General features: G+C 53.1%; 6 protein-coding genes across 6 annotated transcripts; 4 read left to right on the top strand and 2 right to left on the bottom strand.

The window, feature by feature from the left end:
• Nucleotides 1-5,372: 5,372 nt before the first annotated feature.
• On the bottom strand, nt 5,373-6,937 carry P884DRAFT_302815 (uncharacterized protein; the record flags this gene model as incomplete). Its single annotated transcript, XM_069444974.1, has 3 exons — nt 5,373-5,392; nt 5,506-6,176; nt 6,486-6,937. 3 exons carry the CDS (start codon nt 6,935-6,937, stop codon nt 5,373-5,375), a joined length of 1,143 nt encoding a protein of 380 aa, XP_069294413.1.
• Nucleotides 6,938-7,507: 570 nt separating this feature from the next.
• Nucleotides 7,508-9,847, top strand: P884DRAFT_332299 (uncharacterized protein; the record flags this gene model as incomplete). Its single annotated transcript, XM_069445777.1, has 1 exon — nt 7,508-9,847. The coding sequence occupies one exon, from the start codon at nt 7,508-7,510 to the stop codon at nt 9,845-9,847; it is 2,340 nt and encodes a 779-aa protein (XP_069294414.1).
• Nucleotides 9,848-15,805: 5,958 nt separating this feature from the next.
• On the top strand, nt 15,806-17,818 carry P884DRAFT_302819 (uncharacterized protein; the record flags this gene model as incomplete). The annotated part of the gene is made up of 1 exon (XM_069444975.1): nt 15,806-17,818. The coding sequence occupies one exon, from the start codon at nt 15,806-15,808 to the stop codon at nt 17,816-17,818; it is 2,013 nt and encodes a 670-aa protein (XP_069294415.1).
• Nucleotides 17,819-19,445: 1,627 nt separating this feature from the next.
• Nucleotides 19,446-19,726, bottom strand: P884DRAFT_264107 (uncharacterized protein). The gene has a single exon (XM_069441819.1). It carries the CDS (start codon nt 19,720-19,722, stop codon nt 19,462-19,464), a length of 261 nt encoding a protein of 86 aa, XP_069294416.1. The 5' UTR covers nt 19,723-19,726; the 3' UTR covers nt 19,446-19,461.
• Nucleotides 19,727-20,640: 914 nt separating this feature from the next.
• Nucleotides 20,641-22,020, top strand: P884DRAFT_302821 (uncharacterized protein; the record flags this gene model as incomplete). Its single annotated transcript, XM_069444976.1, has 1 exon — nt 20,641-22,020. The coding sequence occupies one exon, from the start codon at nt 20,641-20,643 to the stop codon at nt 22,018-22,020; it is 1,380 nt and encodes a 459-aa protein (XP_069294417.1).
• Nucleotides 22,021-23,352: 1,332 nt separating this feature from the next.
• Nucleotides 23,353-23,880, top strand: P884DRAFT_209789 (uncharacterized protein; the record flags this gene model as incomplete). The annotated part of the gene is made up of 2 exons (XM_069438960.1): nt 23,353-23,593; nt 23,657-23,880. Coding segments are annotated over 2 exons (465 nt in total), but the record flags the coding sequence as incomplete, so codon positions are not given.
• Between the last annotated feature and the right edge of the window lie 837 nt (nt 23,881-24,717).

Consider the following 24,717-nt stretch of genomic DNA (forward strand, 5'->3'; position numbering starts at 1 on the left):
ACCGTAATACTAACTAATAGCGACAATTTGGCTACCAGAACGATAGACCGTTTAGGAACGATATATATAACCGTAGATTTAATCATAACTATAGAAATGACCACTACCGCGAAGGGACCTACCGCGACTAAGGCGATTATAAGTAGTAGGAAGGAAATCGAGACAAGTTCTATAAGGACGATCACTAGCGAAAGGACTATCGCAACTATATGTACTTTGTAAAGGAAGCTAGCAATAGCTCTAGCTCTAAGTCAGATCAAGTTAACAATCATTCGGCCACTAGTATCCCTAAATCCGGATCCGAATCTTTAAATAGCGATACTAGTATCATATATATTATTTTAGACTTATAGCTTACCTACTATAAATACTATAATACATTCAATTCCTAATTCGAAGTACGCTCTTACGTCAAATGATACTATAGAAAAGGCCCTCTTCCTTCCGTCCGTAACTACAAAGCTAATCTTACAGATTTGGCCCGCCGTACCTATAGGTTTTACAATACCACACTAGATTCGCGGAATGTACTCTTCTGGCACTTAAAGTCCTATTAGAAAGCGAAAGCTAGTAGCATTCGCTACCCTATTAAATCTAGTGGCATTTGTAAGACAGAAAAGCCTACTATGCCGTCGGAAAAGGCGTACCAAGTAACGGACTTAATAATAACGTCGCCAGGAAACGCTATAGTAGATACGTACCAGGTTAAGGACGCTCTAGTCAGGCGTATAGCTAACCTCTATAGATTACCTTTAGGCTATACCTATCTATACGTTTAAGCGTATAGCAAACCAACTAACCGTAGCGTTATAGAGATTTGCCTAGATCTTGGTACTAGTCGCTCTCTTATCGACCGTAGTTTCTTATAACGATTAAACTACCAGGTTAAACGACACAAAGGTAGAGTCAAAGGTATAGGAAACGCTATACTAAGTCTTAATGAGTAGACGATGTTTGATATCTATCTACTAGGTATAGAAAACGGTATCCCTATCCTAGCTAAGTTCACCTATTCTACGTAGGTTGTTAACTCCCTGGCACCAAATCTCCTAATAGGTAACGAATTCCTAGATTCCTATGACATCAATATCGACTACTAGCGTAAGGAAGTCAATTTGTAGTTATTTAACTTCTATATTCCTTTTTCCGTATATACGTACTCTATACCCTATATATAGAAGGTCAAAACAACCAGGGAAATCACCCTCCTACCTAATCAATAGGCAATAGTACCCGTCAAGTATAAGCCTCTCCCGATAGATCGCGCCTTTATATTTAATTTAGCCTACGTAGCCGTTTATAACTTTGTGGTAGATACGAAGACTCTAAAAGTGGTGCCTATCAAAAATACTATATAAGGAACGATCTATATTCTAAAAAGGCACCCTATTAGAAGAATCGAAGAAATAGAAGATAGCGGCTATTTCGCCTATTTATAGGAGACAGCTTTTAGTGTTATAATAGTTGTAACTACCGCTATAACGATAGCTATACTAGCCGTGGCAACTGACGTTAACCCTGCCTTAATAATCGCCAATCACTATAATATCATTCCTATTAATATCTCCTTCGATTTAAACAACTATATAGGAGTAATCCTCGAAGGTAATTACGTCCCTCCAAAGCGACTTATACCTATAGCAATGTTTACTAATATTGAAAATACGAATTCGAATATACCTATTAGCGACTTCGTCTTCTAACTTACCTAGCACTCTAAGAGAATCTAATAGCTAGATATTTCGTCAAAAGCAATGCCCGGAGCCGCTAGCGACGCCCCTGGTAGTGAGGAACGTAAACCATAGGTACTAGAGAAGCATTCTACCCTAGGATTAAGGATGTCCAGCTCCCTACCTGAGATCGTTACTAACAACGGCGTCTATATCTATATAGGCGACTTGGCCCTAGCTAGGAAGTTTGCCAACCTAGTTAACGAATTTCTATAACTCTAGAATGATAATGGTCTGATCGATATACTAAAGAGCAAATAGATGAAAGTGCCACTAGTAGAAGGCTAGTAATATTAGAAGATACGCTCTCGCGTATACCTGTTAAGCTAGAGGGATAGGGAAGTCCTAGACAAGACCTTTGACGCCTTCTATTAATAAGGAAAGATACGATTTGCAAAAGAGGCTATACCTTTCGCCTATCCTATCTTTGTTATTTGGTATAATATTAAGGGCATTACCAAGGGTCGTATTATCATTGATCTATATAGTTTAAACAAGGTTACCGTCCCTGATAACTACCTACTACTACTATAGTTAGAGATTATTATAGCCTTATATAGGAAGAAGTTTATTACGGCCATTGACGCTATATCGTTTTTCTATTAATTTGGCGTATATCTATAGTATCGTAATAGGTTTATACTAATTAGTCTATACGGTTTAGAGTAGCTAACTATAGTATTTATAGGTTACTATAATTCGCCTATATATATATAATAGTTTATAGATTAGCTATTACGACCGTTTTCTACCTACTATCGCGCGTTTATCGATAATATCGTTATCTTCTTAGATATAGCTAAGGATTATATATACCATTTAAGGACTATCTTTAGCCTGTTTAAGAAGAAGAATATTACTATTTCGCCTACCAAATCCTATATCGGCTACCTAGACATAGAGCTCCTTGGCTTTCGTGTAGATAGTCTTAGCCTTATAAATATAGCTTAGCGTATCGAAGTATTTAAGTAACTATCCTTCCTATATACGTTAAAGGCGTTAGAATAGTATTTAGGCGCTACTAGTTTCCTACGGCACTTGATTCTATACTACGTAAAGATCGCCGAACTATTGTAAAAACGTAAAACTAAGTTATTAGCGTAAGGGCGTAAGTCTGGTAGTTTAGAAGTCGGTAACTATACTAAGTAAATAGGCTATTATAGCCGTACTTCTTTCGAACTGACCGAGCAAGAAAAGGCGTCTTTTTCAGCCCTATAAGAGGCCATCTATCACGAGAACCTAACTATCCTATACCACTTTAATCCTGATAAACAGCTATATATTTAACTAGACGGCTATTTAGAGCGCGGATTTGGCGTCATAGTCTTCTATACCTACGACGGATACGACTAGTACCTAGGCGTACCTATCCTAGCTAACCAAGTACTACTAGTTATATTCCTAAGCCGCCTGTTGATAAAGGCTAAGATACGATATAGGCCCTCTAAATAAAAAGTCGCTTATCTAGTATAGGCAATTTGTAAACTACATACGATAGTCCATTCGGCGTATACGCTAGTTGTCATGTTAACTGATTACGCCACTATATATAGAATTATAGAACAAACTAACCTAGATACGAGCTCTACCGACCGTGCCAACCGCTGCCTGATTAACGTGTCTATCTACCTATCGTAGTACGACCTTAAAGTCTACTATCTTCCTAGAAGGCTTAACTTTATACCAGACGCCTTAAGCAGACTACATACATTATAAGACCCTAAACTGTCTAAACGTTCTAATAAGCTAGCTATACTTAACGACGTTTGGTTTACTTTCACCAAGGCGCGGATGGATCCTGACCTTAAAACGAAGTTCGTTAACGGCTATAAAATGGATACTAAGTACGCCTATATCATTAAAGACCTTAAAACCAAGCGTATAGATAGAGCTATCGATAATAAGGGCATCGCTATCTTTTCGCGCTACGGGCTACCGTTCGTCTTGATTAACGAGCTCCTCTACTATATTTGCCTAGACGGCACTTACGCGTTATATGTACTAGTAAGCCTCGTATAATATATCCTCAGCTTGGCCTATGATGAGAAATATCACTTTGGAACTAACAAGATGATATATAACTTATATAGCATTACGATCGATAGAAAAACTAGGCAAGTAAAGGACTACGTAAAATACTATCCTATTTGTCAAGTTAACGCTATAGATTGTAACCTTCCTATAGGTAACTACTAGCTAATCTGCCTATCGGATATACTACCAATATAGGTAATTACTATTGACTTTATAGTAGCGCTACCGTTAGTTACATCAGCCGGAACGCTATAGTACTTAGATAGGTATAATAAATTCGATTTAATAATAATAGTATCCTATAAGTTATCTAAATAAACGCTCCTTATACCAGGCCACTCTAGCTACACTACCGCGAACTAGGGCTATATACTAATATAATAATTGCTCCTATCTAACTAGGGAGTGCCGACGGCTGTCATATCTAACCACGATCGTAAATTTACTTCCGAACTATAGATAGGTATATAGAAGGTACTAGGTACAAAGCTATTAATAACAACCGCGTACTACCTATAAGAGACGGTCTTATAGAGCAAAAGAACTAGACTATAGAAATTGCTCTACGCTTCTTTATATACGAGAAACCAGATAACGATTAGACCACTATACTTCTATAGCTTTAGTAGCATTTAAACAGCTCCTATACTACCTCTATTAGAGTGTCGCTATACGAGCTACTATACGGTTTTAAACCTACTAGACCATTAGAAGCGCTAACTACACTGTCGTCAAATACGGCGCAAGATATCCCGGTCCTATACGAATATCTACACCAGGATGCCTAGATAGCAATGGATTTTGTAGTAGCTCGAGCTAAACGCGGATATGACACTAGCTACTACGATATCGAGTTCAAGCCAGGCAACCAAGTATATTTGCGCCTATACTATAGCTACTATCTACTAGGTCGACTATCGCGTAAACTATCCTAACAGTACATAGGCCTATTTAAGATCGTTAAACACGTTAGCTATCTAGTATACTACTTACGATTACCACCTAATATAGATATATACCTAGTAATATCTATAGCCTATTTATTGCCTATACCTCCCGGAACCAACCTATATAACCATGCTATACCACCTACTAGCCCTATTAAAGACAGCTATACCGACAGCAGGCTAGAATCTAGTAACAAATACGAAGTCGAGCGCATTTAGGACTACAAGCTTATATACGGTAAATATAAGTATCTTATCAAATAGAAAGGACTTGGCCACGAATATAACGTCTGGAAAACTGATTTCTAACTACGCCACATACGTAAGATAGTGAACGAATACTAGGCTCGTCAAGGAGGGCAACCAACCGCCTCAAAGACTCGCCCGGAGGTAGGTACGGCTAGAAAAGCCGCGTCAAGGACTCGCCCAGAGGCGGGCGCGGCTAGAAAACGCCTATATAGAACGAGTACGGACCAGAACGATATATAAGACACCATAGTGGTGGCATAATACTACTATTTGTAACTAGGATATTTACGTGGAAAGAGAGCTCAAATTGGGAGCTATTTGGAGCCTGTAGTGCGGGTACTACGTTTTCTTTTCTGGGCGGGGGACTTGATGTAGTACGTGTCCGTGGACACGTCCATCATGTAAGGTTAGATTAGTAAGCCCTGTGGATGCCTGCAAACGGTGGGTTCTTTGTGCCCATCTTCTTCTTATACAGAGCCATAGGGCTAGCAAACGTTGATAGGAGACATCGATCTTTTGAACTATTTTGACTACTACAACCAGACCTCCATCAGTCTGCTTGACGGCGGGGGTTGATGCAGCAGCGATCTCGACGAGTGTCAGCGCCTCGGGGAGTGTGGCGGCCAATCCCGCTCTGAGGAACGAGACGGCCTGCCTCGCCCTGGGGAGGGAACCTAGGCGCTGAAAGCGCATTGTCTGCACCCCCCCCGGCATGAGCGGCGGTTTGCGCTCGATCAGCTGTGCCATGAGCAGCCGGCGGAGTGTTTCGACGAACCATGGTGAGGTGTACACAGTCTTGATGTTGGTTGGCAAATCGCCCAATGTGGAGAGCGTGCTGCCATCCAATTGATCAATGAGAGAGACCAGTGTTGCGGGGAAATTCGGCCAAGAGAGCCATTCGGCCGACCCGGGTGATTCCTCCCATTTGTCCAGCTCAATCAGAGCGTTTCCTACCACGCTCACAGAGTAAGCCGGAGCTCTCGTGCCACAGGCCATGCCGACTGCCAGATCGACATCGTGCCGAGAGACGGGCGTCGGTAAGGTGGCGGCCTGATGCACTCGACCGTTGACGCCGAGCTTTAGCCGGGGGCTCAGCAGAATGTATTCGCAACGATGCTCGATAACCGGCAGGAAGCGAAGCGATGGGTCGACAAGTAGGACTACCAGGGCCGGACCTCGAATCTGGGACATGGCGGCCCATTGTGTCGCAACGTTGCTATGCAGGACAGTCAGACAGATAACCGCCGGTGCGTCCGGATCGGCTCGATGGGATCTCTGCGCTAGCGCCCTCTGTATCATCAGTGCCTCCCCTGGAGAAGCAAAGCACAAGATGGTAGCTCTTTCGCTAGGAGTGGCACGCGAAAGGATAGTGTCTACCGCCATGTGAACGAGATCGTTACCGTCCTCCGGGGGTATGTAGTCGATCTTCGGACAGCCTTCCAGGGCACATGTTACCAATGGCATGCTAAACGCTTGCGTCATCGACAAATCGGCCCAGATAGGCCACTCATGAGGCGACACTGACACTGCGGCGCATCGAAATGCTTCGCCGTTCTTCTTCAGCTGAGACCAGGTGGCGAAGAGCCTGCTCGCCAAGTCGACAAGGGTTGCCGAGATGCGGCCAAAGTCCGTATCCAGCACTACGATCGCGTAGCGTAGAAATGCAGGGAGCGGAATCGCGCCCAACGCGTCGTGCATGTCCGCGTAGGTCATGATGAGGACGGTGTCGCCGACGTCAAGCTCGCTCTGTTCTCTGAGAAAAGCCGAGGCTACGTCGACACTGGCCTGGTCCGGCAGAGCGTAGACGAGAAGCCGCTTCTCGCCCGCGTTCTCAGTACGGGCGGCCTGGTTAATGTTGTCCAGGCGCACCAGTATAATCTTTGCTGCCCACAACGCTGATTGGGAGCAAACGATGTGGTAAAATGTCGCCCCTCCATCGGGGACAATGACCTGGGTCAGCACGCCCTCCCAATCCATGGTGTCAGGAGGAACGTCGAGAATGTTTGGTTGTGTCAAGAGAATATTTAGTTGTGATGGCGCGTGTCGCGTTCTGGGAAAGTTTAGTTTGGTAATGTAAGAAAATTGGAATAAGTTTCCCCTTGGTTGATGATTTTGTAAGGTCTAGCGGCGATTTCTAGCCGCGGTTTAGGACCTACAATAAAGGCCCTGAAAGGGACAGTAGCATAGGTGAATCAAAGAGTTTGCTTTTATTAAAGATGTTTCTCATTAGTGAATAAGGCTCCTAGTAGTATCTACTAAAAGGGATCCTTAATAGAGTTATTAATAAGCATCGATACCTATAGAGAGTGTCATATAGGAGCGTCACCAGGACAGATATTTATTTATCTGGTATATATAGTTAAAGATGATATATAAGGTAGGTGCTAAGCTTTGCCAAGGTTCGCCCCTGCCTGCTACTTTTGTTTATTGTTGAGTTAAAAGCTTAGCCTACTCCGTAGTTCAACGCGACTCTCTACAAAACAACGTAACGCCAAAATTACACCTAAACATCATCGACTTTTTGTCAACACCACTCGAAATAATAAGATGTCTCTCCCCTGGGATACTTCCCAGCGCGCTTACAGGGAACAGCGCCATAGCGAGGTTCCTGATTCTGAGGAGGAGCGCGACGGCGCCCGCGCCCAGTTGCAAGCCGAGAGCCGCTCGCGGAACGCAACGCGGTCACAACAATCGCCACGGGGGACCCGGCGGCGCCGGCGGCAACGGTCGCGGGCCGAGAGCGGCTCGCGGACCGCAGCGCGGCCAGAACAATCGCCACGGGGGACCCGGCGGTCGCGGGCCGAGATCTCCCCATTGCAGACCCACGGGTCCATTGAGGTCGAGATCCGTCCAATGTCAGCCGAGGCCAGGGCACAGTACCGGGCCAACTCGCCAGTGCCTATCAAGGACGACGACGCTGTGCTTACCATCGACGCCAAGGGTACGCTGCGCGTCAGGGACACGCCCAACGAGATGAGCGCCTGCCTGGACCGTTTCGTGAGGCAGGGGCCCCAAATGACCAGGCGGACCCTAGACTGGCTTACCAGCAACCGCCAGGCGATCACGGGCTTATCCGAAGTCAAAACACTTCTCCCCCGGATCCCCCTTGGACACGACTGGACGGTCAAGGAGAAGGAAATGGTCGAGAAGGATTGGAAAAGAACACTCGGCAGGACAAGACCTATCAAGGCAGCTAAGCACAAAGAGCTGCTGACCCTGTACAAGGCCTGCTTGCGCCTCATGCGATGCCTCCCGCAGGACATCATCGGCTGCCGGCACAACTTGGAGTACGACATGGACCAGAACCGCGCGATGGCTAAGGGCCAGAGCCGCTTCTGGAGCGGGCCGTTCTGCCGGGTCCTGACCTCCCTGCTCGTCCATCCCATGTGGCACGGCGCGATCACGGCCCTAGCGGCCGCGATCCAGTATACAGTCATCGTCGAGACGGACGACGACCGGCATCTCGGCGTCGACATAACTGAGAGCGAGAGCGACCGATTCTTGTCCAAGCTCTACAGGCGTCTGCGAAGGCAGCCCGACACCAAGATCGCCGATCTCCGCCAGCAACTCGAGGAGGACCTGTCAGAGCCCCAGCGCGACCGGTTCGGCCTCGAGATTCGATCAATGACCGAGACCTCGCATTGGAATCTACTGTTCCGTGCGATCGAGGCCCAAGTCAGGGCTTCCTCGGATCGGTCGCAGCGGCCTTCTGGATCGAGTCAGGACAGGTCCGGACCCTTCCTTGTTCATCGCCGCCATCTCGATATCCTCCACCGGGCGCTCGACTCCCTGACGCATATGGGTTTTCCCATGTTTCATACCGTCGACATGTACGACCGCGCCATCGCCGGCCGTCGCTCCCCCAGGAACTACCCGCAGTTGGAGGATTTGAGAGAGCTGTACGAGTACGGCCTCCTGTGCGAGCTCGAGCGATACGCCTTCGTGGAGAAGCAGAAGCGCGCGGCGGCCGACTCCAGTGAAGCCGAAGGTCTCGAGGCTCAGGAAAGCGTGGAAGCCATGGACCAGGAGGAGTCCGAGGGAGTACTCGAGCCCCAGCTAGATGATGGTCCATCAACCGAGCCAGAGCCAGAGTCAGAGCCTGAGCCCGTGTATGTGCCCGAGTCTGAGTCTGAGCACGAGCTAGAGGAAGATGTACACGAGAATGACATGCAGCCTTCGGACGAGAGAAGCCCTGACGAACCGGCTGTCCCCGATACCCAAGAGGGGACAGGTGAGAGGAAACGTCAGGTCGAGACTTCGACCCGCCGGAGTCTAACCCAGGTGTCGTCACCCGAACGCTTGTCTAAGCGACAGCGGATCGAGGTGCTCACGATGACCCAGGTGTCGTCACCCGAACGCTTGTCTAAGCAACAGCGGATCGAGGCGCTCACGATGACCCAGGTGTCGTCGCCAGAACGCGCCTCAAAGCGGCAGCGAGTTAGCGTGCCATCGACCTCTCACTCGGCATCTGACTCCATCGCACCCGGTCATCTACATCTCAACATTCGCCAGTCTCATCTCAACATTCGCCAGTCTAGCATGGCGTCGGGAGATGGAGCTACGGGAGATGGAGCTGGAACCGGAGATAGCCAACTGTCCGGGCCGCTCCTGCCCAGGATGCGGTTGCCGAGTCTCTCTATCAGCGACGAGAGCCCGGGTGCCGATGCAGACCCCGTCGATATTGCCGACCGCGATGACGCCGCCGGAGGTGAAAGTCAAATGCGAGAAGTCGCGGGCTTCACCGTCGTCCGCATCGGGGACGTCAACGTCATACCGTCCTCCATGCTTCAGCGACTAGATGCTTCCTTTGGGCCGCCAGAGGGACTTGTTCACCTACCGCGGCCGCTGCAGTTTAGGGGTAGATGGCCCAACCAGAACAAGGGCTAAGCGCCTCGAAGGAACCGCATCGGGAATGTTCAGGTAGCAGTTTAATAGAACACTGTGCCGCGTGTTGTCTTTACCTGTAGTTTGTTATGCTCTCTATCCCTATGTTGTCTGTGCTTGTCGTAGAGACAATAGGGAATGGCTCGTGATCGAATAATACGACATTATTACAACACAAACAAGGAAAAGGATCGCAATGTCAGTTTGTAGATTGGGCTACATGCATATAACGATCATGTGAGATCAGCGAATTACAAACCAACCTACTCCCTCGTACTCCTCCACAGACGGAATCATTCAGCAGAATATTCCCAGGTCAACGTTAGTCAGACAGACCGCTTTACCAAGAGAATTAAGGTTGTCTAGTAGATGTTGTAACCTGACACCGGGTAAATCGGAGCATGGATCGGGCCACGCTCTTGCCTAATTGGAACAAGATCATGGCTCGAAGTTGCCGAGAGTCAACGGTCAATTGTTGAGTGTCGTTAGGATTAGGGTTACGTAGCCCTCAATGAATTAAAAATTTCGGAGACGGAAGGTTCTCTGACCTCATCCTACGAAGATACAACTTCTGAAGACATAACGTCTCGACAGCACCATGCCGCCAACGTTCATACAGAGCTACCTCGGCGGCCAAAGCGGCTCCGGCCCCAACCCGCAGAAGCTGTTGGCCAAGCGCAAAGGCAAGGCCAATGCCGTGCAGGACACCCTCGTGTCCGTTCGCCGGGTCGGGCAAGACCTCGCAGCTGACCTCAACGCGAATTGCGCGGCCGTCCAATCGAACGCCGCAGATGTGGTCCAGCACCGCAAGCGGCTCGAGGAGGTGGAGCTGCAAAACAAGCAGTCCAAGAAGGAGACCACAGAGGTGTTACAGTCGTCAGAGCTCAAAGAGTTCCTGGCGAACCCCGACGCCCTTCCGGAGCTGGCAGGCAGCATCCCGGATGCCGTGGGGCGACAGCTCCTCGAGGTCGTGTCGGCGTACCTCGGTACCGAGGCCTTCGCCGACATGGCCGTCTCTCACAGCCAGGGAGTTGCGGACCATATAGCTGGCCCTGCAGCTGCCCAGCTTGCCCGCCACCTCGAGGCCCTCCGGATCGACCACGATCGTGTGGTCCAGGAACACAAGAGGACCGTACAGGCCCTCGAAGCGGACGTTACGGCCGCTAAACAAGAGGCCGCAACCAACCGTGCCTTGGCCGCCAAAACGCAGTTGAAGCTGATCCAGCTCAAGGCCGAGGTGAGCGCTGTGCAAAACGAGAAGGGTAAAGCGCTTGCGGCGCTACAGGAGGCCGCCAAGCGGTTCGAGAAGCAGGCGGACGACATGTCGCGCCTCGAGAAAGTCAACGAACAGGAAGTCCAGGAGCGGGCCCAGCTCTCCCGGGAGAACGAGAGGCTCACCGCCCTCAACGACGGTCTCGCCGAGCAGGCTCGGCTGGCACGAGAGAAACGGGACAAGGCCCGCCGTGACCATCTCGAGACGGCTCGCAAGCTTAGGGACTTGAGGGACCTTATGAGGACGGATAAGGAGCTATTGCAGGCGGAGATTGACAAGCAATGTCGGATCATCGACATGGTACAGGGGCGAGCTGATGCCGCCCGTTCCGAGCATGTGAAGCGGGAACAAGAAATCGAGGCCAAGATGGCCGAGGAGACGCGGCTTCGAGAGGCGGCCGAGGCCGAGCTCGGCTGTGTTACCCACCGTCTCTTGGAGACCGAGCACAGGCTGGGGGGACGGGACAAAGAGATCACGGAGCTGAAGGACTCTGTTCGCGACGGGGCCGAGGCCGTTTCTCGGCTCGAGCTCCAGCTTAGGGAGGCCAACGGTGAAGTGGCGTCCCTCCGAGAGCAGGTCGCCGGCATCGAGCTAGAGCGCGACTCTCTGAAGACAGACGTCAAGAGACATCTCAGTGATGCTCAGCTGGCGTCCGCTAAGTTGGATGCGGCATCTGAGGAAAACAGCCGCTTCCGCGTCCAATGCGCTTCGCTGGAAGCCGACGTCCAGGGGTATCGCAAGGAAGCCCAGTCGGCGTCGACGCGAGTCGAGGAACTGGTGGAAGAGCATGACCGTCTACGAGTCCAATGCGCTTCCCTGGAAGCCGACGTCGAGGGGTATCGCAAGGAAGCCCAGTCGGCGTCGATGAGGGCAGAGGCACTGGAGGAAGAGCATGACCGTCTACGAGTCCAATGCGCTTCCCTGGAAGCCGGCGTCGCAAGGCATCGCAACAAAGCCGAGTCGGCGTCAATGAGGGCAGAGGCACTGGAGGATGAGAATGGCCGCCTACGGATCCAGTGCGATGCATTGGAGGGAGAGAAGCACAGGCTTTTGGCAGACGCTTCCGGGCTCAAGACGCGGCTAGACGTCTCCGAGACGCTGTACCAGTCCGCCAAGGCCAGGGTCGACCAGTTCTCTGACCTTCTCCGCGAGAGGGACGATGAGGTTGCCGATCTGACCGTCAGCCACGCCGCTCACCAGATCGCGATCGACACCCACCGGCGAGATGCCGCCAGGGTCGAGGGAGAGCTTACCGCCAAGGTAGGCCAGCTCGAAGATGCAGTTGCTGCCGCCAACCGTTCCCTAGAGGAGCAGTCCCGGCTCAGGGGGCAAGACTGCCAGGCAGCGCTGGACTCCTTGGTGCGCTTCTTTGTCACCACCTTTGGGTTGGACGTGCAGTGGGAGCCCTTTGCTCGCGCCGTTCAGGCTCCAGAACTCATCGACCCCGAGGGCTCAGCCCCGGAAGCTTGGGTCCTGGACGTCTGGGATATCGAGGACGATATTGTCCACGAGTATCCTGCACAAGTGCAGGATTTGTACGCCGCGCTATGCCGTGGCACATGGTCTGCCAGCGTACTCGCGCAGATACAACGCTTCGCCGTGTCCCTGGCACACGCCGACCGCGTTAGCCCGGCTGTTGTGCGGGTGCTCTTGGGTGAGGCTACCCGGGTCGCAAAGAGCCTGGATGCCAGATCACCCACCGCTTGCGCGTGCGGCCTGGGCTTGCTGCAACTCGTAGTTGCCCTGCAGACCCGCTGGCCCCCGCTTCGCGGCGCAGCCGACGACGTGGTCCATGATCTAACGTCGGTTCTCGCATCACCCATTGTCGACCTCATCGTCCGGGGTGACATCGGGCAGTCGAGCGACTGTCTGGAACACGAACACATCACGCTCGTTTCCCAAACCAGGTCACGGGTCGGATTTGTCGTGGACCAGAACAGCCGGTTCATCCGGGCCGTCTCTAAGACGCGATGCGGTTGGACCGGCACATTATCGGTCACTGTCTACGCGCCCGCAGGCCAGGAGGACTTGACCATCTCGATAAATTCTCCGTCTACCTATGCGTGGCTGACCAGGAACTGGGTCGAGCCGTAATTATTGTCTCGTCTGGTGCTGGCTGACTAATATACTGTATGCCAAGGTCTTGGCAAACTAGGCATTACATATTCTTCCCGGACCAACCTCTGTAGGTATTCTAACAATAACCGAATCTTCGTCCAAACCACAGACATCGTAAGTCTCCATGATTAATCGACGTCGCATGTCTAACAGGATCGGATGACAGATTCTCGATGGAAGAAGACCAGATTCGCATCGGGACACAAGGTCCCAGCTACAACGTCGACGGCGCAAGCCTGATGACTATCGCCGATTTCGACGAGGGCCTAAGGCGCTTCCAAGAGAGCTGGCCGTCTCTGGATGATGTCGGTTCCGACCGACAATCCAGAGCCCAAAAATCCGGGATTGCATGCGCAGTAATTGTGCTGCGCTATGTCCTCCTTCACATAACCCTTGAGGATCGCCATGCGTTCCTCTACACAATTCCAAATGTCAGTTCCCGCAACAGGCTGCTCGCCGCAGCCGTTTCACTCGAGCGACCAACCTTCGCACATTTTGCGGAGCTGATGGCGCAAGAGTTTCGAGAGGACCCGCACAAGCTCACGTTCGCCGGCCTCATGGAGACTGATGTCATGCAATCCACGGTCTGGAGCAACGAGTACTTTCGTTTCTTCAACGGGGTCTTCTCTCGAAAATCCGAGGGTGACCCGTGGCTCCCAGTCGGGGGTAATGTGCGCCTCGCGACAGAAAGAGAGTTCTTACGATGGGACGGACATGGAGACCTCTCGTCTAAGCTCAATTATTATTCCAGCAAGTTCCGGTACATTCCCACCGGGGCGGAGCTCATCCAGGCCTGCAATGCGCCTGCAATTCTACGGCTGCGGCTCGGAAACAAGAATCCTGGCCTCGTGTTCTACCGCGACCTCTTCGAGGTCAGGCTGACCTTCCTGGAACCCCAGCCTCCCAACGAGCTGGTGTTTACGTACCGCTGCATAGCCGTCGTTATGCATCGCGGCGATGCGAGCGACTCCGATACGTGGCGTCTCTATAGACCGAACTGCGAGCTGTTCTCGTAGGGCGAGTGCAGCCCCGGCTTTCCCTGGTCTGGCGATTGGCGTATCCGAGAGGGCGGAGAGTATACGATGTTTTACATTCGCACAGACGGCTTACCATCAGACCCGCCAGCTGTATCGGAATCCCTGATGCACCGGGCTGCCGATGAAGCCAGTATCGTTCGTCTGGTGGAGCAGAATCGCATCATGCAGGCGCGCATTGAACTGAGGATCTCGGCAACGTCCACCACCTTGCCAGACCCAACCGTTTCTCGTCTGGCCGACCGCACTTGGCCGGATGCGTCGCGTAGTACTCCTGCGGATGTGCCACAATCCGGAGACTTTGGTGCGCCGCGTTCGGTTGGTGCGAATCACACCAGCCGAGTGAAGATCGAAGAGCCCAAAGCAGAGGTGCGAGACGGACATAACGAAGCTACGTCCAGACTCACCGACGCCGAGGATACCGAACACTCGTCCTCGGACGATGGAACCGGACGGTCTCCAGATACCGCTCCTCGATCCCGTCGACGGAGACGCCGCTCTCGCAAGTCCAAGCGGTCTACAGGCTCTCGTGCTCAGCCCGGAACAGCCCCGGCGACACTCCAATCGTCGTCCCAGCCGGCGCGGCGTCCGAGCCAGAGGAACGAAAACCAGGGCCAAGGCGGTGAGCGCCGCTCCCGAGACACTCGGGGAAACGCCGAGACGCAGATTGCGCCCCAGGCGCGCCGCGACGATCGAGCTGGTCATTTCCGGTCTCGTAGCCGTGATCAGAGTCATAGGCACCGTCAGCGTCCCCAAGTTCCCGGACCTGAATCCTACCCCGACAATCCGAACCTGATCCCGCTGCCGGAGAGCTCTCTCCGTAGCGCTAGGTTCCGCGATGGCTCCATGCCTCGTCTTGGTCTGCTCGAATCAAGCCAGAGCAGCAGTCGAGACAGCCGTCCGCGTCACTCTGGGTCCATGCGCCCGCAACCGGGGCACAGCCAGTCCCCAACGCGGCGGCAGCCTCCCCGAAATGATGACTCCAGTGGCCGCAATTGAGGTTGTATTCGCACCCGAGAACGCGTAGCAACTCGAATAAAACATGCCATCAACACCTAAACTGCACAGGACGTTGGCATATTACTAATTCTCTAAGATAGTGTTCTATAACAAAGGGCCAGATTTGCGTTAGATTTGCGTTTATGATCTGTGTGAAGAGCGTTACTCTATATTCCTTGTCGTCAGCCAAACGTATTAATTAGCATCACAAAGATCGGTTTTTACGCAGAGTCTGTTTTCAACCAGGCTAAATTGCTAAAGAATCGTGGCCGTAGTCCTTTCATCTTAACTCTCGTAGAACCTAGGCGGAGCGGCAGCACCACTGGCGGAGCGGCGGCACCACTGGCAGAGCCGTAGCACCACTGGCGATATTTCTTTGAGTTGCTCAGTGCACAATTCCTTTCTTTTCCTAAACCAACATCGAAATTAACATCGCGACTGCAAAACCGCGAAATACACAATGTATCAATTTTTCCCCCTTTCTATCTACTACTCAATAAGGATAACAGGCTAACAATATATTCTAACAGAATTTCGATGGCAAGCGACGCCGGTTCGTCGGGGCTCGGCCCCAACAACAATCCTCGGGGCGGCGACGGCAACGCCCGTCTCCGAAAACGTCGCGTCCGCGATGTTTTCGACAGGTACGGGGCTGAAGAGCCAATCCCCTACTTTCATCAAGACGTGAACGTCGACGTCAGACAGCTGTCGTCTGACCCGACAAAGGGCACCCTGCTGCACATCGAGCAGGATCGAGTTGCGTTCCAGTACCGCAATTCCGGGCCCAGTTTTCTCGAGACCCCGCGGGACCACGTCAACTTCTACGCGAGGGACGGGGACAAGCCCGTGTTTGCCAACGCATATTACATGAAGTGCGTTGGCGATGACGCCTCACTTGGCGCCATGATGAACACGATCAAGCAGTTGCACCAGTTGCACAACGCGCCGATCGTCAACGTCCACGTCGAGTTCCAAACTCAGCGGACTGTCGAGCAGCACCGGAGCTACTCTAAACAGCAGTCCCGGGCGGGCCAGACTCAGCCGCCTCCCACGCCGGCGCCTCCCATGCCGGCGCCTCCCACGCCGGCAGACGCCCGGCCGGTCCTGCGTCCTCGCCTACGTGCGTCGGACAAGGGACGTGCTCGGCGCGCCCAACCTGGCGGCTCTGCCGTGCAGGGCTCCGGCTCTGCCACGCAGGGTGCTGCTGTGCCTGCTCCGTCCTCGGGCTCGTCCCGTGCGCCGACCAGCCAGAGTGCTGGCGGCCGTGCTGGGAGAGATCGGACGGATGTTGAAGCGGCCAGCAGCGGCAGCGCCAGCAAGACCACGGCTGTCAAATGCGCAAGCTGTGGCGGTGACGACCACGAAGCTGCCGCCTGTGTGAAACCCACGGGGAACTACGGTTCACTCCGGGGTTGTACCGTCTGCAACTCCAGGACCCATCACCTGGATGACTGCGGCCTGATGAGGTTTGACCTATCCGATGCGGATGACGTTAACATGCTCCTGCATACCGTGCTACACCAGCGCGCGAACAAACCTCAAACCCGCTCCACCAAGTGGCCGTTCTACGATGTCCTTAGCTTCGCCGTCGCACTGCAAATCATCACTAATTTGTCGACGGTCTATTCATGGCCCTGGAGTAACGAGTTTGCCAAGAAGATCTTCAAGGCTCGCTCGGGCGACCCCATCCTCGGCGGCAAGGTTCACCCCCGGGATTTTATCCATGGGAAGCACACAGATGCCGATTTGCCCACGGATCCGTTATTCCATGGCAAGACGGTTTTAGAGGTCATCAATATGGACGACAAGCTCCTGGCCAGTGACAGGTTCATTAATGCGGCAAACAAACATACCGCTACTGTCTTGGCGGAGAAAAACATGCACGACATCGTCCATAGGCACCTGACAAGTCTCGATGCTTATGAGATCATCCAGCTGGACGAGGGCGACCCGACGTCTCGCTCTAGAAAGAAGGAGCGCCGCCTGAAGTCTCGCTCGGAGATCGCAGAGTCTCTCAGGGGCTTCAAGTTCGAGGAGAGCACCGGGTTCGACCAGGTGCAAAAAGGGCCTCTCGTTCTCAACACCGGTGCTTTTCAACAGGTCGGTGTGATTCTCGAAGACGAAGACACGGTCGCTTGGTATTCGAGAATCAAGCAGGCTGGCGACTTGCCTCAATTCCGCGCCCTTGGTCAAGAAAAGCAAATTCAGGACAATGTCGTGCGGTTCTACATCGACCCTGAGTCTCTCGACAGAGAAGACCCCGTCTTCAAGCATCTCTCCGAGCTACATGGAGGTGGATCTTCTCTGTCTAATGATCTCGACGAGATCATACGCGAGTACGCCGGAGAACTCTGGCAGGAGGAGATATCAGGGAATGTCCCGGGCGACAGCGCTGAGTCAATGGGGAATGATCCTACGCAGGATCAGGGCGACGATATAGAGCTCGAAGGGTTCATGGATGAGGCGTTTTCCGGTCGACGTAATGTCGCCGACGAGAACGTCAGGCCACTGGACAAGGATCCGGGTGACCTGGAGATGGCCGATGCCTAATTCGACAGAGGGGAGCCTAGCGCCTGACCTGATCATCTTCAGTCAGGGCGGCTGCTCATTCGAGCCCGACCACCATACTGGTAGCATCACATTTTGATAGTTAATCTAACGCATTGACTCTCACATGACCTCGAGAAACCCCACTTGCCCAAGTCGGCCTCACGGGGACTTGTCATCCAATGGTCGTCCGAGTGCATCTTCGCGCACGTTTTCGGTACAGCTATCCCGACCGCTAGTGTGAGGCGTTGAAGATGTTGCTTGGAGACATGTTTTCCTTTCTCTTGCCGGTAAAGCGATCGCGTAAGGTAGAAGCAGGAACGTTAAAGAGCTTTGCGGCCTGTCAAATACTGTGGACTTGTTTGACGTTTAGGACGTTGATGGCCAGGGCAATAATAGATACCCCGCGTTTTGCGTGTTCTATCCGTCGGTCAGCAATAGTTACTATAGTGTTTGGAGATGACAAACCGGTAGTTTGGTAGAAAATACTGCTGTTCGAATTGCTAGCTGAAAGATTGTTAAAGTGGCTGCGAATTGCTGTTCGAATTGTAGTTCGAATAATAGTTCAAATTGGTGAAAATTAGAGTACTTTGCACGTCGTTAGATGCCTAGCCTTGGCATATGAATGCAAGGTCTCCCTGCACCAACCTCCGTAGAGTTATTAAATATGCCTCTCCGCCACGCTCCTCTGGTCCCGTACAAATTCCACCATCCGATTCTCATACCTACATTTTCACTCAGCACCATAAAAATGGAGGATCAAATGGACCAACAACTTATCCAGGAAGCCAGAGCGCTTATGACTGCCATGGGTTATCTTAAGGCCCTGGTAGATGAGACTGTCTCGAGCTCGCCCACGCCGGCAAAGGCAATATCGGTGATCGAGCGAATGGGTCACTTCCATTTACTCGTCGGCGAGTTCGAGAGGCTCAGCACTCTCAGATCCCAGTCCATCAATGCGACCGAGGAGAGCCTGCGGGCATCCCTAGAGGATTGCGCAGCAAAGACGGCTGATGTGGATCGGCGCGAGGCAGAGATCCGCGACACCATTGCGTCGCTCGATGCCAGAGAGACCGCCATGAATACCAGGGAAGCGGGCTTACAGGCCAGGGAACAGGAGGTAAACTCCCAAATCACTGCGCTCACCGCACGTGAAGGCGACGTCGCGACAAAAGAGTCCGACGTGAACGCCAGACGGGCTCGGCTGGATTCCCAAGAGGCCAAGCTCGAAACCAGAATGTCGGATCTCTCCGGAATGCTCGCCGAGCTCAAGGAGAGGGAAACCGCCCTCAGGACAAAGGATGACCTCCTCACCCAGCATGCGGCGGCACTTGACCATCGCGAGGCTGTGATCCGCAAGCGAGAGGCAGATCTGGACTCCCGAGAGAATTCCCTCGAGGCGCGCGAAGCGGCGTTGGATGTGCAGACGGTCCAAACGGAACGCCGGATTGCCGAAGCGGACGCCCGGAACGCCGATCTCGACGCAGCGGCTCGAAAACTGGCTGGGGAGCGTACAGCTCTGGAGCATGACCGCGTCGCGATCTGGGTGGCCCGTAGCGAGGCTGCCAAGGACATGACGTCGCTTGAGGCACGCCAGAAGATGGTCGAGCAGGCACAGCTCGAAGTGGTGGAGCGCACCATGGAGGCTAACTCGACACTGACGCAGCAGATGAACGATCTCTGCACCATGCTGGCCGACTGCTCGACCGAGCCGACTGAATCCCCTCTTGGTGCAGTCGTCCGATCCAACGCCGACCTTGCGCAGCGCATCGAGACCTTAGAGGCTTCGGTGCACGAGGTTCGGACTGACGTCCGGAATCTGGCATCCAATTCCGACCTTGCGCAGCGTATCGAGGCCTTAGAGGCTTCGGTACACGAGGTTCGGACTGACGTCCGGAATCTGGCATCCAATTCCGACCTTGCACAGAACGTTGAGGACCTGAAGGCCTCCGTTCGAGATATGCAGGCTGGTGTCCGGGACATTGTCGGCTGTTTCGCACATCCACAGAGTGCCGTGGAACTGACACGGGACTACGAGGACGACTCGCGAAAGCGAAGGCGCACTTCTGAATCCGTGCCCGGCGAGTCGAAGTGGAGGCAGCTCGTGTCAAAGGTTGCCGATCACATGAGCACATTCTGCCCTGAGGAGGTGAACCGGGGGAACCCAGGGCTCAAGGCAATCTACTATGAACTCTGCCTCGTGGCCATGAAATCAGTCTACAGAGCTCGATGGAACGCGTTCGTCCAGTCTGCCCCCGCCGACACATGGCATTGCGTCAACGCGGTCTTGACGTCGGACCAAGGCCCTGTCGAACAAAATGGGCCATGCGAGCTACACGACGGCTCCCCGTGTGTCCGTGTGATGCTCCGGCGCGATGGCGCGGCCACAAGAACGGTGTTCTCCGCGGCGCCGGAGGAAGGTAAAAGCGAGTCTACAACCCACGCTAGCGGAAATTAATAACTCCCACGCATTGCTTCGCTGTTTATACATGATTGTCTGTCTACCTGTGACAAGTGATTGATGTGTGGGCTTATCTATATTCTCCTCTCCAACACCTGCCATAGACTTGATGCCTTGTACTTCATGTTCCCTTCTTGTCGCCAGCCGTCTCCCGTCGTCACCATGTACCAAAGTCCTCCTGATCGCTCTTACCGTCCGGACCTCCGTAACCGGCGGGTTTGTCAGGCAGAAAATGATACCAGGCATGCACGTCCAGTGTAGCTTCCTCCCCATGGGCTGCGGACCGAAGAAGAAATATCGAGACGTTGCGGGAGAGAACATCTTGATTTGCATCGACAACCTGCCGAGAATTTTAACGACCACAATGGATCAACTGCCCACTCCGCTGGTGCCGAGCGCGTCCATTCCCCTGTTGCAGGGCATGAGGCTTCGGTTCGTGCAGGTCCTCAAGGACAAAAAGTCCTTCTGGGTCCTGACGACCATGTTTCCTCGGTTCGTCAGCGAGCTCGAGCGTCTTCCCAAGATCCAGAACATCAAGCTGGACGAGACAACTGGCATGCTCAGCCGCATGGGGGGGCCGGCCACTCCCGGCGATGTCTGGGACATTCTCCACAGCATCCCGCGGAATGTACTAGAGTCACTCGTCCTCGGAACCGTCGCCTTCGACAGCAATCGCTCCGTTAACAGACTGCGTGGGCTGTCAAGCGACGGTGCGGGGGTTTATGTTGCGGGTCTGTCTATCGCCGGGCGCGGGGGCAAGTTTCTCAATCTTGGGGAGCTAAAGGTCCTCATCATGCACCTCGAGAGGTACATTGCCGGCTACAAGGCCTCGGTGAGCCAGAGCGCCGGTAACCAGCAGACCCCCGCAGCTATCCAGGCACTGGACCTGGTCGCCAGGGTGGACGCTGCGTACGGAGGCCAGGCCGTGCGCGGGACTCCTCGATTCATAACCGATGAGATCAGCCTAGAGGCTGCTGCTCATTTGGTTGCCTCCTTCAAGTCGAGGTACAATATCATGCGGGAAAAAGATCCCACAGCTGCGGTGTACATGGTACAGTCTCCGCAGTATGTCGGCTGCAGTAAGGAGCTGCCCAGACGGATGAACGAGTACCAACTTACGCAGAACCGGCGCGCGCTGGGGAACATTAACAAGTTCCTAGCACTGACCGTCTCCCTCCTCCGATACCAGGGACTGTCGCCGAGGATTGATATTGTCCCGGCTGTCCGCGTATGGAAGGACAGACAGCTGCCCAAGGCGGAAATGCTGGTGGCAGCGCTGGCTGGCGCGTACGTCACACAGGACGGCTTCAATCTCCGCGAGGCCGGTGGTAATAACCCATCAATCGAGCCCCACAAATGGCTGGCGTATGAGCAGTATACATTCCTCGAGGTATCATACCTGAACGACAATCTCGAGCAGAGCGCCGAGGACCTGGAAAAGGTCAAGAAGATCATGGAATATGAGGAGATCGTCAAGGAGCTCGATGACGGGAGCCTCCAACAGCGCGCCGATAAATGTCTGGCTGACGCGGAGGAGATTCGCAACAACGTACAGATCTTGCGAGACCTAAACGACAAGATTAGCCGCGCGAGGGTGGAGCAGGAAAAAGCCATGATCGCGCTCAATGAACAAGGGCGGAATTTGGCCATGGTAAAGGACCTCTTGTTGAAACTACAAGAGGTGGCCAGGGAGCAGATTGCAAAGCGCAGGAATACCGACTCACAACAAACAGCCCCATCCTAGGGGGCCGAATCTCGACAATTGGACCACAGTGTTTTCCCTCCTCTTACCGCGGCGCCAGACCGGTGCGGCCGCGTAATATCCTGTATGTTATCCGGGAATGAACACCCTCCTCTTGCCAGGGCTACAAATTCATGTTACCGAGCAGTCTCCGATGTAATCTCGTGTTCTGCATCCTCCTCTTACCACGGCGACATACCGATACGGCCGCGTAGTGTCCTATATATTATCCGAGAACGAACGCCCTCCTCTTGCCAGGGCTGCAAATTCATGCTGCCGAGCAGTCTCCGATGTAAGCTCGTGTTCTGCATCCTCCTCTTTCCGCGGCACCTGACCGGTGCTGCCGCGCAGTATCCTGTGTCCTACTCTTACAGCGGCGCTAAAGTAATGAGCCGCGGAGTATCCGGTGTATTAATGTACCTCGCGTGCATCCCCCTCTTGCCCTGACTCAGCCAGTGACCTTAAGCAGCGTCCCGAGAGTATAATCCTCCTCTTGCCACGGCTCCAGTAAAAGAAGCCGAGCAGTATCCGATATGACCGCGTATTTGCTCCCCCCTCTTTCCATGACCAATCGGCCATGCGGTATCCTTGCTAGTCTGCATATTACGTTGGCTCGGACGTTGAGAACGCATCTCCCGTTGATCCACCTCTTGCCATGGATCTAGCGAGCGCCAGCCATGCGATATCCTGTATCTTTATGCTCCTCCCCGATTCGCGTTTTCGCTCACTTCGGGGGGTTATCGACCGATGCAACTCTCGCCAGAGCATCTCCACAGGCCGGAGTCTTAAGAAAGTCGTGTATGATGAAGTTCATGTCTCGTAGGCGCGTTTGATCTCTTAAAAGAATCGTAAGAATACGTAGTATGTCGATAACGTATAGTACTTGGGTGTTGCACGCCTGTTAGACTTGTTCCCTATTGTATCGGATTGCCAGAAACCATCAAACTTACCGACTCTCCATGCTTTATCGTACGAAATGGAAAGTAGTGGTCGTGAGTTTGTATTGTAAGTACTCCGATCGCGCTAATGGGCCTCAGGTCTTTCATGTGTATCGTAAAAACATTTGTGTTTCCACCATCACATTTATTCTGCCGCTCCTTTCGGCGCCTTTATTGTAGGTCCTAAACCACTACTAGAAACCGCCGCCAGAACCTACAAACCCTCAAAAACTGTACTAATAACCTGTTTAATTACATAGCAGGTGTTGCCCCACTTCTGCTTTCAGGCAACACTTCCACTTCTCGATTCACAAACTTTCTTAAATTCCAACGATTCTCAACACAACTCCAAATTTCATCAAGAATCGGAATATTGGAGCAAAATTTCATCATCACGATGGATACCTCGGAGAGAGGGGCCAACGCCCATCTCCAGCGACGGAATCAGCTGGTCCGTCAACTTATGGCGCCGCCCTCAGAGGGCGGCCTTGGCCTGGACCCCGAGAGGGTCAGCGAGACCGTTCGCAAGGCGGAAAAGTCCGTCTGCGAAAAGTTGTACAAGAGACGCATCGGTCCGGACGAGGTCGATCATAAGATGTTTGATCTGTTTGTCTGGCATCAGATCTATAAGCACGCCTGTAAGTCTAATTCCCCAAAACCAAGGTTCTATTGTTGGTCTTAGTTAACGTCGCCGTTACTAGTGAAGCAAGACTTCCCTTGGACCGCCGATATCCGCGCGTGCATCGGCAAGGGAGTCGATATCCCGTCCAGTAAGTACGCCGCGTACTACGAGGAGGTAGAGTCGCTGCGGCAGACATTCGCTGCCATGCAACTGGAGAAGGGTATGGAACAAACGCCTACTCTCCCCGCTCCGCAACCTCAGCCGCAGACTGTGTCCAAGGGTCCAGCGGCCACATCGGCGTCGGCTGCCACGGTTCCGGCACCCGTCACACCAGTCGAGCCTGCTCCTGCAGCACAGTCGGCGGTGAAGGCCAAGGGTAAGTCCATAGAGACACCCAACTCCCGCGCCGCAGCCATTGCGCCGGCACCAAAACCTGCGCCCGCGATGGCCAAGCTGCCCCTCATCGTGGACGTGCCCAGGTCCACCAACTGGGCCGACGAGGTCGAGGAGTTTGAAAGGTCGCGACAGATGTCCCAGGCTAGGCCTTCCGGGACTCAGCCGACCAGGCAAGCGCCCGAGCCGGTGAGTTCCCCGAGCGCTCCTACCCCGTTCATCGCGTCTGCGCAGCCCTCGGGCTCGTCGCAGTCTGCCTGGACCACGGTCGAGCCTCCGAAGCAGAGCTCCCGGCGCAAGCGCACACGCGCACCCATCGTTTCTGGTGCTCCGCCAGAGACGTTACCGCTTCCCGGTCTAAGGGCCATGGAGCGACAGCAGCAGATCCAGCAGGAGCGCATCCAGCAGGCGCATGAGCAATTGCGAGAGCAGCAAAGGCAGACGGCCGTACAGCGCGTCGAAGATGGCCTGCGCGGGTACACACCTCCCGCATATCGGATGCCCGCTCGCAAGCGCCTTGCTGTTTGGCGCCAACTTTTCGGCGACACCCTCCCGGTCCCGGACAGCCCGCTCGGTGCCTTTGAGCTTGCCACCGAAGGCAAGACCTGGTGCTTTGAGCGCTGTTACGGGTCTAACGGCCATATCCTGCAAAGAACACTGTCCTCTGCAATCGACAGGCAGTGCACCGTCTGGTTCGAGGCTGGTCCCGACGGCCGACCCTTCGGCAAACTCGTCGTCGGGTTAAAG

The sequence above is a fragment of the Thermothelomyces heterothallicus genome (assembly GCF_042370625.1).
Source record: "Thermothelomyces heterothallicus CBS 202.75 unplaced genomic scaffold P884_scaffold_29, whole genome shotgun sequence".
In the NCBI taxonomy this organism is placed as follows: domain Eukaryota; kingdom Fungi; phylum Ascomycota; class Sordariomycetes; order Sordariales; family Chaetomiaceae; genus Thermothelomyces; species Thermothelomyces heterothallicus.